Source organism: Pseudorca crassidens, chromosome 2 (genome assembly GCF_039906515.1).
Source record: "Pseudorca crassidens isolate mPseCra1 chromosome 2, mPseCra1.hap1, whole genome shotgun sequence".
In the NCBI taxonomy this organism is placed as follows: Eukaryota; Metazoa; Chordata; class Mammalia; order Artiodactyla; family Delphinidae; genus Pseudorca; species Pseudorca crassidens.
In genome coordinates, this window is record NC_090297.1 from 161,961,196 (window position 1) to 161,975,136 (window position 13,941).

The following is a 13,941-nucleotide window of genomic DNA, read 5'->3' on the forward strand; positions in this document are numbered from 1 at the left end:
TGTTAACAGCTGTAAAAATCCTAATATTAATCAGCAGTTTTAATAGTTTTACTTACTTTTAAATAATAAGGTTTGGATAATTGTGCTTTGTAATGAGTTCAAGGATTTTCCTGAAGTAAAAGTATTATGTTCAATTAATAGTCATTTCAATAACACATTGAAAGACAATGGCTAAATAGTCATAAAAGAGAGACTTTTCATTCATTCTATCTCAATTTTCCATTGTGTTCCATATTTCTTTTTATTTCTGTCACTATTTTCCCAATGATTGTTCAGTTTTCTAAGCATTTAAAAATGACTGCTTGTTTGGTCGCAAACTACTTGAGAAAGAGCTCTGTTAGTTTATTTTGTAATTACAAAGCTGATGCACACAAACACTGTGGAAAGTGGCCAAATAGTAAGTAGTATAAATTATTTTTTTAACTATGAATACTGTATGAACAGTATTGTATAACTCTTAGTTACTTCCACTAAAATAAAACTAACAGTATTTAAACTTTATCCAAATAGGTCACATAATTGTTATTTAATGGGCTTAACCAATATGACTACAAAATTAAACATCATTTCTGTCTACCAGACAGAATTTTAAGATTCTGTTAAGAGTGACCTTGAGGTAAGAAATATAATTAAACTCTAGAAGGTCACTTCATGTAGAGTTTATAAGCAAATTACCTAGTAAAAGATGGTATTATAGTTAGAGAAAAATTGAATTGTGATATAATCAAATCGAATGTAGATCAAATCTTGTATTCACCCCTTGGTTTCATTTCATTATTAACCATAAAGTTCTGGCAAGTTTATCAGAAATACATCTTTAGAAATAATTTTTAAACAATACTCTTTGGATTTTGATGAGATCTGAAGGATAAAAATAAAAGCCTATCTCCTAATTTTATAAAAAGTAGAATATTACCTTGTCTTGCTAAATTGAAAGATGTGGTAAAGGATATGAACAGAACTTTGAGAGCAAATCATATGGTTGGCAAATATTCAGTGACAAATGATAACAGGAAATGTTTATTTCTGGAGAAATAGGGGAGGATCTGGGTCTTCTTCCATTTGAACCTCTTCTCTATTTTTGGTCCTTTTATTCAGCTTTACTTCTCTGTCAGTCCACCTAACTGCACATCATCACTGTTTCTTTCCATTTATTCATTTTTTGGTTTGGTTGAATTGGGTATTTTCCCCAAGAGGGATAACCAAAGAATACCTTTGCCATTGCTACACCAACTGTTCCATTGGGAACCTGCTTGAAGAGAACCGAATTCCTTCTCAACAGAACTTCAGATATAGAAACCAAAAAGCAATTAGTATGTTAATTTTGAAACTTATATAACTAATAGAGTCTCATAGTCAGATTTTTTAACTTCAAAAATAAAAATTAAAAAGGAAATAGAAAAAAGTTTGTTGATATTTTCAGAAGTCTGTATTCAAAGTTTCTATTAAAGGTAATTTATTGCAAGTAAAATTAGCCATATATGCCAAGGAGTGGAAGTAAATGGTTTCCAGTAAGAAAATATTATCATTTGTATCTTGTTATTAAATAATTATTTTACATAAAAGCAAAATTACACAATGTGGAAAATATTCAACATAAAAGTTACCTATGATTTCATTAACATGAAACAACTATTTTACTTTTATATGTTCCTTTCCAGGTTTTGTTGTATATGTATTATTACATAATTTCAGTCATATATACATTTTATTTTCTAATCTGCCGTTTCATTTAAAACATGAGCATTTTTCCATATTCCTGTGTAGTCTTATAATTATTGTAAGCCAGGTATGTCAATTTACAAATAGTAAAACCTTCTCATTCCCAAACATGCAAAATGAAGTAATGCTTAGGTAGAATTTACTTTGTGCAGGTCCTCTCCTGAGTTACTTTATGTAAACCATATAATTCTCACAATAACTCTGTGAGGTATACCCTATTGTTCCTACCATTTTACAGATGAGGAAATTGAGGAAAAAGGAGATTAAGCTACTCTTGTAATCTCAAAACTAGGGAGTGGCAGGATGGGATTGGAACACGGGTAGTCTGGCTCCAGAGCCCCTGTGCTTTAATTCAGTAAGAATGAGAAGATTAACTTTTCCTGACAAATACTAAACACATCTATTTAAGACTCCTTTGAACTACTGTAACATGACAGTGCAAAAATTTGTATTTCCTCCTCTTGCAAATCTCCAGCTGAAACCCCAGTCACAGATTGTAAGTCAAAAGCAATGGTGATCAGAAAAGGATGTGTTGTAGGAATTAATGAAGACACTGCATCTACAAAAAACATTCTCCAAAATAGCTGGTAGACTTCTGGCTATGCTAACATGAAGAGATTGATGAATCCGCTCAAGAAAAAAAAAGTTTCAAAGTGGACACAGTTGTTGAAAACAGACATTTCAGAGCTCCCAGAGTTAACCAAAGGAAGACAACTACAAAACATTACTGAGATAAATTAAGGAATATCTAAACAAATGGAGAGATATACTGCATATTGTTAGAACTGCAGTTCTCTCCTAATAGATCTATGGATTTGGGGAAATCACTACCAAAATTTTGCTAGGCTTTTTTGTTAGAACTGGCAAGCTTATCCTTAAATTTATATGGGAATACAGAAGATCTACAATAGCAAAAATATTTGGCGGGGGGCGGGGAGGCGAGGGGTACAGAAGTTGGAGGATTTACATTACAGAATTTCGAAACTTACTGTAAATCTATAGTAATCAAAAGACGGTAACATTGGCATAATGGAACAGAGTAGAGAGTCCAAAAATAAGACGTCGTATTTATGGTTGATTGATTTTCAGCAAAAGTACCAAGGCAATTCAATGGGAAAAAGAGAATCTTTTCAACAAATGGTGCTGGAATAATTGGATATCTATGTGTAAAAAATTAACTTAGATCCTTACCTCATAACATACACAGTTAATTCAAAATGGATCATAAACTGAAATATGAGGTAAGCATAGGAGAAAACCTTTGTGATTTGGCGTTAGTCAAAGATTTTTTAGATATGGCACAAAGCACAAACCTTGAGAGAAAAATAATTATAAATTGGACCTCATCAAAATTTAAAGACAACATTAATAAAATGAAAAGACATATATAGATGAAAAGATTTTCAAATAATTTATCTGATAAAAGACTTATATTTGGAATGTATAAAGAACTCTTAAAACTCAAGAAATAATACAAACAACCCAATGGAAAATAACGGGGGGAAAATTGAAAACGGGGGGAAAATTTCATGAAAGAAGATATATGAATAACAAATAAGCACGTGAAAAGATGTTCACTATCATTAGTCATTAGGAACAATGCAAGTTAAACCATAGAAACATATTGTTGTACAGGCTCAAGAGTTAATCAATCAGTGACCATACCAGCTGTTGGCAAGGATATGGAGGAACTGAAACTCCTACACTGCTTGTAGAAGTGCAAGATGGTATAACTACTTCAGAAAACAGTTTTAAATTTCTCAAAAAGTTAAGCATACACTTACCCTGTAACTCGGAAATTCTCCTAGTTATTTATCCAGAAGAATTAAAAGCATAGTCCCTTTAGACACTTGTATATGAATGTTCATAGCATCATTATTCATAATAGCAAATAACCGGAAACAATGCAAATGTTCATCAAGTAGTGAACGGATAAATAAAGTGTACTAATATCCATGTAATAGAATACTACCCAGCTATAAAAAGGAGTTAGTTTCTGATATGTGCAACACTGTGGTTGAACCTCAATAATACGATAATTTTAAAAAGCCTGATACAAAAATCTATATATTGTATTATTTCATTGATATTACGTTTCTAGAAAAGGCAAAACTATAGACACAGAAAATAGATCAGTGATGCCAAGAACTCATGGTGGAAGCCAGGATTGACTGCAAACCAGCTTGAGGGAAATTTCTCAGGTATTGGAAGTGTTCCCAAACCAGATTGTGGTGATTATTGCACAAATGTTTAAATTTACTAAAAATCATCAAACCATAAGTGTTATAATGAGTGAATTTTATAGTATGTAAATTACACCTTAATAAACCTATAAAAAGAAAATAGATGGTAAAATACATTTTTAAAGGTAAATAGCACACCCTGGAGTACAAAACGTAAGTTCCTTGTTCTCAATAGGCAGATAACGATGTGCGTTGGTAGTGACAGGTTCTCTGACTGTTTTTCTTTCTAAGAAGACAATGAGGTTGAGGATAGGATTAAATGGAGAATGCATAAAGTAATTTGTCTTTTGGCAGAGGGGAAGAAATGAAGCTTTGCATTGTGACTTGTGCTAAAACTGCCTATCTCCCATGGAAGTACAGGTTAAAAACACACACCAGAAAAAACCTGGGTCATTAGGAGAATTCCAGATGAACTTAGTTTAGGGAGTTGGCAAAACTTGTACATTTCTTCTAGTTTGTCCAGTTTATTGGCAGAGAAAATTACAGGCCCATATCTTTGATAAATATAGATGCAAAAATCCTCAACAAAATATTAGGAAACCGAATCCAACAACCATAAAAAGGATCATACACCATGATCAAGCTGGATTCATCCCAGGGTTACATGGATGGTTCAACATATGCAAATCAGTCAGTGTGATAAACCACATCAACATAAGAAAAAACAAAAACAACATGATCATCTCAATAGATGCAGAAAAAGCATTTGATAAAACTCAACATCCATTCATGATAAAAACTCTTTCCAAAGTGGGTGTAGAGGGAACATATCTCAGCATGTAAAAGCTATTTATGGCAAACCCATAGCCAACATAATACTCAAAGGTGAAAAGCTGAAAGCCTTCCTGCTAAAATCTGGAACAAGACAAGGATGCCCACTCTTACCACTTCTGTTCAACATAGTATTAGAAATCCTAGCCACAGCAGTCAGACAAGAAAAAGAAATAAAAGGTATCCAAATTAGAAGGGAAGAGGTAAAGTTGTCATTGTATGCAGATGACATGATACCATATATAGGAAACCCTAAAGACTCCACACAGAAACTACGAGAACCGGTAAACAAATTCAGCAAGGTAGCAGTATACAAGATTAACATACAGAAATCAGTTGCATTTGCTAACTGATTTGCTAAATCAGTTGCATTACACTAACAGTGAAATCTCAGACAGGGAAAGTGAAAAGACAATCCCTTTTAAAATCGCATCAATAAAAAAACAAACAAATTTAGGAATAAACCTGACCAAGGAGGTGAGAGACTTACATGCTAAGAGCTATAAAACATTGATAAAGGAAATTGAAAATGATTCAAAGAAATGGAAAGATATCCCATGCTCTTGGATTGGAAGAATTAATATTGTTAAAATGGCCATACTACCCAAAACAGTCTACAGATTTTATGTGATCTCTGTCAAATTACCCATGTCATTTTTTACAGAACTAGAACAAATATTCCTAAAATTTATATGGAACCACAACAAAAAACAGAATTGCCAAAGCAATCCTGAGGAAAAAGAACAAAGCTGGAGACATAATCCTCCCAGACTTCAGACAATACTACAAAGCTACAGTAATCAAAACAGCTTGGTATTGGCTGACAGAAACAGACATATGGATCAGTGGAACAGAATAGAGAGCCCAGAAATAAACCCACACACCTATGGTCAATTAATCTTCAACAAGGGAGGCAAGAATATACAATGGAGAAAAGACAGTCTCTTCAGCAAGTAGTGTTGGGAGAGCTGGACAGCTGCATATAAAACAATGAAGTTAAAACACTCCCTCACACCATACACAAAAATAAACTCAGAATGGCTTGAAGACTTAAATATTAAGACATGATACCATAAATCTCCTAGAAGAGAACATAGGCAAAACATTCTCTGATGTAAATCATACCAATAGTTTCTTATGTCAGACCCAGGAAGAGCTACTGTTTCAGTAAGAGACCAAGGACAGAATCCAATGTCCCAGCTTGAAAGCAAGTCAGGCAGGAGGAGTTCCCTTTTACTAGGGTCAGCCTTTTTTTCTGTTCAGGCCTTCAACTGATAGAATGGGAACCATCCACATTAGGAAGGTAATCTGCTTTATTCAGTCAATCAATTGAAATGTTAATCTCACCCAGAGACACCTTCAAAGACACAACCAGAATGTTTGACCAAATGTCTAGGCACCCTATGACCCAATCAAGTTGACTCATAAATTTAGCCATCACATGGCCCCTCATCTTCACAAACCTATAAATAATTCTTGTAGGAAATATTCGTCTCCTTCAAGCTGAGTAATCAGAAAGAAAACTAACACAATATCTCTACAAATATATCAGAAAGGAAGAAAGGAATAGTAATAACTAATGACATATTGAGACCATTTATCAGAAAAATGTAGCCATGAAATAAAAATTGTATGCAAATGTTTTATCATGAACTTTTAAAAACTCAATAAACAAGAATTTTTGCTTCTGTGACAGATTAGCTTACATCATACCTACCACCTCACCAAGAAGAGCTATAAAGCTGGACTTAAAAAAAAATGTTTTTAATACGGTAGCAATACTGCCTGGAAGTATTCATCTGCAGGAAGGCACTGGAGAGATAAGAAGGCAGCTGAGACTTTACTGACCCAGATCCTTTAGAAAGGAGTAGTACAGAGAGATGAGCCCAGCATTCAGTGCCAGTTTTCCTCTTGAGGCATTTGCAGATATGAAAGCTGTAGCAGAGAATCCAGGAAGTTGAGCACAGTATTCCACAGTATCACAAGTTTAGAGAGAAAAACTGAATATCAATGCCCACCAAGGTGCAGGATCCTTGGTAATCAATTCAAGCTTTCAATTGAACTCATCGAAAAGGCTACATTTTAGAAATAAGGGTGAACCAGAGAGAGATGAGCCCTCTCAGTGACTGAAACCCAGCCTCTAAGTAACTGAATCCATGATCTGTCTAATTGCCTAGCAGAAGTAAAAGTAAGCAGTCTCTGGAGGAAGATATTATATAGAGCCTCAAGTTATCTCTAAAATTTTCATACACTATATGTGGCATGCAGTAAGAAATTACAATGCATACCAAGAGATACAACCAAAGAAAACCAAGACATAAAAGTATAATAGCAAAAACAAAGTAAGAAAAGAATAAATGAGAAGAAAACCAGGCAGTCAGTATAAACAGACCCACACAATTCCGAGTATTGGAATTTTCTTAACTGAACTTTAAAATAACTGTATGATATATTGAAGAAAATAAACATGATGAAGAATTTCAGCAGACAACTGGAATGTATACAAAACAGTCAAATAAATCTTTAGAAGTGAAAAATAAAATAAATGAAAAATCCCAACAGAAAATTTTAACAGTAGATTGGAAAGAACCAAAGAAAGGAAGGGGTAAATAAAAACCTTCCCATACTGAAGTCTGGATATAGATTTAAAAGGACAGAAATACAGGGACTTCCCTGGTGGTCCAGTGGTAAAGAATCCGCCTTACAATGCAGGGGATGCTGGTTTGACCCCTGGTCAGGGAACTAAGATCCCATGTGCCATGGGGCAACTAAGCCTGCATGCCACAACTACTTGCACGCTTGCATGCCTCAACTACAGCCCATGTGCTCTGGAACCCGCGCACCACAGCTACAGAGCCCATGTGCCCTGGAGCCTACGTGCCATAACTAGAGAAGAGAAAACCTGCACACCACAACTAGAGAGCCTATGCACCACAACAAAGATCCCTCACACCGCGACTAAGACCAGACGCAGCCAAAAATAAATTAAATAAATAATAAATTTTAAAAGATATATTAAGAAAAAAGGACAGAAATACATAAAAGTGGATGTGAGACATAGGGGACGTGATGAAAAGATGACATACAAATATTTGCTTTCCCAGAAGGAGAGGAGAAAGACTGTGGTAGAAGGAATATTTGCAGAGTTAATGGCCCATAATTTTCCAAAACCTCTGAGAAGTATTTAGCCACAAATTCAAGAAATGCCACAAACCCTAAAAGTGATAAATAGAAATTAAATCCCTTAGGCACATTATAGAAAAATTGCTAAAAACCAACCAACCAAAGAAAATCCTAGAAGCAGCCAGAGAAGAAAGACACATTGTATTAGAAGGAGCAAAAGCTAAACTTAAAGCTGTCTTTACAACAGAAAAAATGGAACCCAGGATAAAAAGGAATGACATCTATAAATAATAAAAAGGAATAGAAAGGAAAATAACTGCCAATCTAGAAAATTATATACAGCAAAAAATGTCTTTCAAAAATGAAGGCAAAAATTCAGACTGTAGAGAACTCTGCAGGACAAACAACCTACTTTCTTCAACAAATAAATTACAAGAAAAATTAAAGTGTTGGAGGGGAACTGCTATGTACTAAATGTTTGTGTCCCTCCAAAATTCAGATGTTGACACCTAGTACTGTTTGGAGGTATAGCCTTTGGGAGATGATTAGGTCATAAAGGTAGAGCCTTCATGAATAGGATTAGTGCTCTTATAAAAGAGACCCCCACAGAGCTCCCTCATCCCACGACCATCTATAAAACCAGGAAGTGGGCCCTTGCCAGACACTGAATCTGCTGGTGCCTTGATCCTGGACTTCCCAGCGTCCAGAACTATCAGAAATAAATGTTTCTTGTTTAAGCCACTCAGACTGTGATATTCCACTACAGCAGCCGAAATGGAATAATCTGGAGCCTATAAGTAAAAAAGACTTAAAAGATAGAGCAACCATTAAGTTACGTTTACTTGTTGGTATGATTCAATTTAACAGACTGTTAAGTCTTTTGATGTTTTGAGACAACTGGAAATTTGAACAATTACTAGCTATGTGATAATGTAAGGAAACTTGTTAAATTTGTTTAAATATGATAATGATATTGTGGTTATACATAAAAAGGGAGCCTTATTTTCTAGAGATATACACAGAAATATATATGGATAAAATTATATGATGTCTGGTATTTGCTGCAGAATAATACCGGAGGAAAGGGTAAGAAGACAGGAGTACAAATGAAATAAGATTGACATTGAGGTGATAATTGTTGAAGTTAGTGATGATGGGCTCATGGGAATTCACTTATACTCTTCTGTTCATTTTTGTATATGCTTGAAATTATAAGTTTTTTTAAAAAGAGGATGACATAGAGATATTTTCAGACAAAAAAATGAGAGATGTTGTTACCAACAGAACTGGGGAGTTCTTCAGGCAAATGGAGAATGTTCACAGATGGAACCAATTCAATATGGGGAGTATGGGAAAAGCAAAGGCAGAAGGAGAATTCAGAGTACTTGATGTTTCCACATTCAGTGACCAGAGGGTGCATCATAATAGGAAATCAGAAAGACAAGCATTTTTGAGTTACCAGATTTAACAAGAGGCATCTGAGCACCTTGAATTCCTGTTCCTAAAAGTCACACGTCTTTAAGTACCTTAAAACTGCCTTTCAGCTTACCACTTTGTATGAGAACTTGAGTACATGCAACCAGCAGTTAGAAGAAGAGGTAAAGGATCTAGCAGACAAGAAGGAATCAGTTGCACATTGGGAAGCTCAAATCACAGAAATAATTCAGTGGTGAGTACTCTCTTAAATCTGTTTTTGTGGGTAAATTTTGGCCATATAGTCAAGTTGGTATGAATTCCAGGAGGAATATTTATTACTGGTCTGTGCTTCTTCTATGTTGTCTGTTATTTTCCTCTTTTCTCTAACTCCATCAAATATTCCATATCAGCTTTTACACAGTTTCATTGGAAGCTGATATTTCTTTCTAAGAAAAGAAAATGTTATTGTCTCCTAAGACAGTTGGTCCTTAAAGAACTGAAGAAACTCATTCACTAGCTATCTGTGTTCCTTTCTAAGATCAAAATTGCTGTGTTTGTGATTACTTTAAGAAACAGAAAGCCTGGAGAATACTTTACAAGCTGAAGATGTGGTTTCACCCTTTTCATAATTATAACAGACTAATTCACACACGGCATTTTAAAAACATTAAATGGTTACAGTTTAGTTTTATCAACTGTTCTTTAAGCCCCTAGGATTTAATTTGGGATAATTGCCTTAGTAACTTTCATATTAATTAACTCAAATGATTGTTCTGGTATTTGTAAAAATTTGTATATTTTTATAATACTTGAAGAAAGTAGAATCCAACAGGGACTTTATTTTCTAATGCAAATAGCCTAACTTTTTATATTTACTTTAACTTTCTGACTCTTTTTTAGCACGTTATTGATGTTTTATTTATATAAACAGCTACTGGTTTCTTCAAATATCTGTAGACCAGTAATTTGGTGAGAATGTTAGTTTATCATGCTCTTATTTTTGTTCTCTAAGCATTTTTTCCTACTTATACCAGCTTAATACCCTCCTTCTTAAATGAAATCATAAGTGAATAAACACTGCCTTTTTAAGTAATTTTACCCAAATGACTCAAATATTTTGATATTGACTTAACTATAGAGCTCTTATGTTAACTCAGCTTTAGCTTATGAATGTGACTGTTGAGTGCATATCTGAAGGAAAATGCCCAAATTGTGGAAATATGGTTGTGTTCCAAATAGTACAGTTAATGGTTCATTAATATTTAATTGAGATCCTTGTCATAAACTCTACATTTCTGAAGCAAAATCATTTTAATCTTTAGCCGTGCTTATAATATCAAACATTATGACTTTTCATTTGTAACTCCATTATTATGTAATCAAATTTGTAATAAGATGTTAATGAAAATGACTTTACAGAAGACAAAACTGATTTGGCCAAAGCCTAAGATCCTAGACCACTGATCTTTTCAAGTGATTGCATGGTGGGTTCAGATGGAATGGGAAGTGGTTCTAGTAAAGAAGCTTTAAATATGGACTATCTGGAAAGGGTTAGTAGAAAGGATGAAGATGAAAATTTTTGTGTGATACTACAAAGCACTTTTTTACACATTTCACATTCAAGTTAAATATGCAGAAGAAATCAGGAATACAATGAATTCACTTTGCATTAAAACTATTATTTAGAAATGGACTAATATATTCGATAATAAATTATTAAATACCTAATAGGCTAAAAGTAAAAGATATACTCACTGTTCTCAGAGTTCTCACCTATTTGAAAGTTATATCTCTGAGATATTCTGTGCAAGCTTATAAAGGTCAGAAGTCTCAGGTTATTCCTGGTTCTTTAATTTGGTATATTAAAAAATGAAGTAATGCCAAAACAAGGTTTTCGAAACTTGTGATATGCAGTGTTTTCAATGTTTCCATTGGCCAAATTAACAGTTTTAAAATAAAACAAACACTGCTGTATATAAGACTTCATTTGAATGCATTTCTAATGGCCTCATTACTCTGCTCCCTCTGCCTTTCCCTATGAAATACCTCTTTCATGTGAAAGAAAACCTTTTAGGTCAAGGAGACCTTGTTGCTCACACTGTATTGGAACAGGGACTTTTCTTCTCACCATTGACTCATCAGAAGACTTCACTCTTTCTCTTCGAAATGGTACTACGAGGAGAGGTTGAAGTAGTAGGCTGGTCCATAAGATTCATTTTTTAGATGTATCTCCTCACATATAATGCATTCTTCTGGTATAATAGGAGATAGAAAGGTCTGTAAAATAGGGTACTTGGCCTTCAAGTACTAGCTTATAGTGTAACATTTAAAAGTTTAAAAACTAATGTGATCAGAGCTGGATATAAATAGCAAGACTTAAATGTAAATTGTCTTATGTATTGTACAAATACTGATTTTTCTATATGAGTATAGAGGAGAATTACTTCAGACTGGGTGCTAAAGAAAGTTGGGGGTAATCAGTGGAACTATAATGCATTTTCTGAAAACACTGAGTTCAATAAAGGGTGCTACTATTCCTATAAAAGAATAGTAGGAAATAAGACCAATAAAGTTATTGCAGCACAATTAACATGAATACTGGGTAAGAATCAGAACTTCATTTATTTATAAGAAGAAGGAGAAGGCTTTTCTGCAACGGATTATGGAATTGATTGAGGTGATGCATTAGGAAGGTAATTCTTCATAGTGGTGTTCAGCATGAAATAGAAGGAAATTTGGGGGAAGATGAACAAATGGAGAAGCCATGGAAGAAGGATCTATAGGACTTAATTAATTATAAATGAAGGGCAAGAGATGAGGAGGAATTAGTATTTCTGAAACTCTGTGTTGGAGAGATTAAGAAAATGGTGCTATCACTGAAGTAAGAAAAGTCAGGAGAAGGAACCAGCTTTGGGGAGGATGCTATAATCAATTTTAGTTGTTCTTTTGTTTGTTGGTGAGTCTGAGATCATTCTGAGATATCTGAGTGGAGATTTCCAATATGCTTTAGAAAAGATGACTTAAAGGTTAGGATTAGAAATATAAATTTGGGGATTTAATTTCTAGTAAATAAGGCCGTTGAAGTTGTTGGGTTTTATAATAGAAAGAAGGATAATGGTGAGGGTGATAATAGTAGAAGATAGAGGAAACAGCTGTGTAAGACAATCAGGAAAATGTTTTAATAATCAGGAAAGGCTTTCAATAGTGAAACTTTTACTTTCCTTTGTTTAAATTCATTCACATTATTTGAAACACTCCTCATTCATTAATTTTCATTCCTGTGTAGTAATAGTTTACAGTGATTAAAAAATAGTATGTTGTAGGCATTAGGCTGAAAATTCACATGTTTTCTCATTTAGTTATCACAACAGTCCTATTAAGTAGATATTATTATTATTCCCATCTTATAAGTGAGATAACAGAGAGTTAGAGGGGGTAAATGACTTATCCAAAGACACACAACTGCTAAACAGTGAGCTAGGATTTGAACCTAGTTCTATATGACTCGAGTCAAGTTCTTAATCACTCTACTATATGTGTCCTGACTCCCAAACTTTTTTTTTAATTTTAATTTTATGTTGGAGTATAGTTGATTAACAATGTTGTGTTAGTCTCAGGTGTACAGCAAAGTGATTCCGTTATACATATATGTGTATCTATTCTTTTTCAAATTCTTTTCCCATTTAGGTTATTACGGAATATTGAGCAGAGTTCCCTGTGCTGTACAGTAGGTCCTTGTTGGTTATCTATTTTAATTATAGCAGTGTCTCAAACTCCCAATCTGTCCTCCCCCAACCCTTCTCCCGTGGTAACCATAAGTTCGCTAAGTCTGTGCTGACTACCAAACTTTTTAAGGACCATGTCTTATATGTCTTCTTCAGTCTTCCTAATATGTCTACATAATAATCAGTATTTAGTAAATATTTCTTGATTATTTTGACTTAGCCAAAGAAAAGATGAGAGACTTGCCTCTAAAACTGTTTATTTTAAACGTCTTTATTGAAGTATAATTGCTTTACAATGGTGTGTTAGTTTCTGCTTTATAACAAAGTGAATCAGTTATACATATACATATGTCCCCATATCTCTTCCCTCTTGCGTCTCCCTCCCTCCCACCCTCCCTATCCCACCCCTCTAGGTGGACACAAAGCACCGAGCTGATCTCCCTGTGCTATGCGGCTGCTTCCCACTAGCTATCTATTTAACGTTTGGTAGTGTATATATGTCCATGCCACTCTCTCACTTTGTCCCAGCTTACCCTTCCCCCTCCCCGTATCCTCAAGTCCATTCTCTAGTAGGTCTGTGTCCTTATTCCCATCTTGCCCTTAGGTTCTTCATCACCATTTTTTTCTTTTTTTTTAGATTCCATATGTATGTGTTAGCATACGGTATTTGTTTTTCTCTTTCTGCCTTACTTCACTCCATATGACAGACTCTAGGTCCATCCACCTCACTACAAATAACTCAATTTCGTTCCTTTTTATGGCTGAGTCGTATTCCAGTGTATATATGTGCCACATCTTCTTTATCCATTCATCTGTTGATGGACAATTAGGTTGCTTCCATGTCCTGGCTCTTGTAAATAGAGCTGCGATGAACATTTTGGTACATGACTCTTTTTGAATTATGGTTTTCTCAGGGTATATGCCCAGTAGTGGGATTGCTG

General features: G+C 34.4%; 1 protein-coding gene across 13 annotated transcripts in view; it reads left to right on the top strand.

Moving 5' to 3' along the window:
- CDC42BPA (CDC42 binding protein kinase alpha) overlaps nt 1-13,941 on the top strand; it is a 325,295-nt gene that overhangs the window by 238,044 nt on the left and 73,310 nt on the right. For all 13 annotated transcript variants that reach the window (XM_067729568.1, XM_067729561.1, XM_067729563.1 and 10 more), the window contains one exon: nt 9,404-9,528. In XM_067729568.1, coding sequence (XP_067585669.1) covers nt 9,404-9,528 — 125 coding nt within the window. The remainder of the gene's footprint in view (nt 1-9,403; nt 9,529-13,941) is intronic.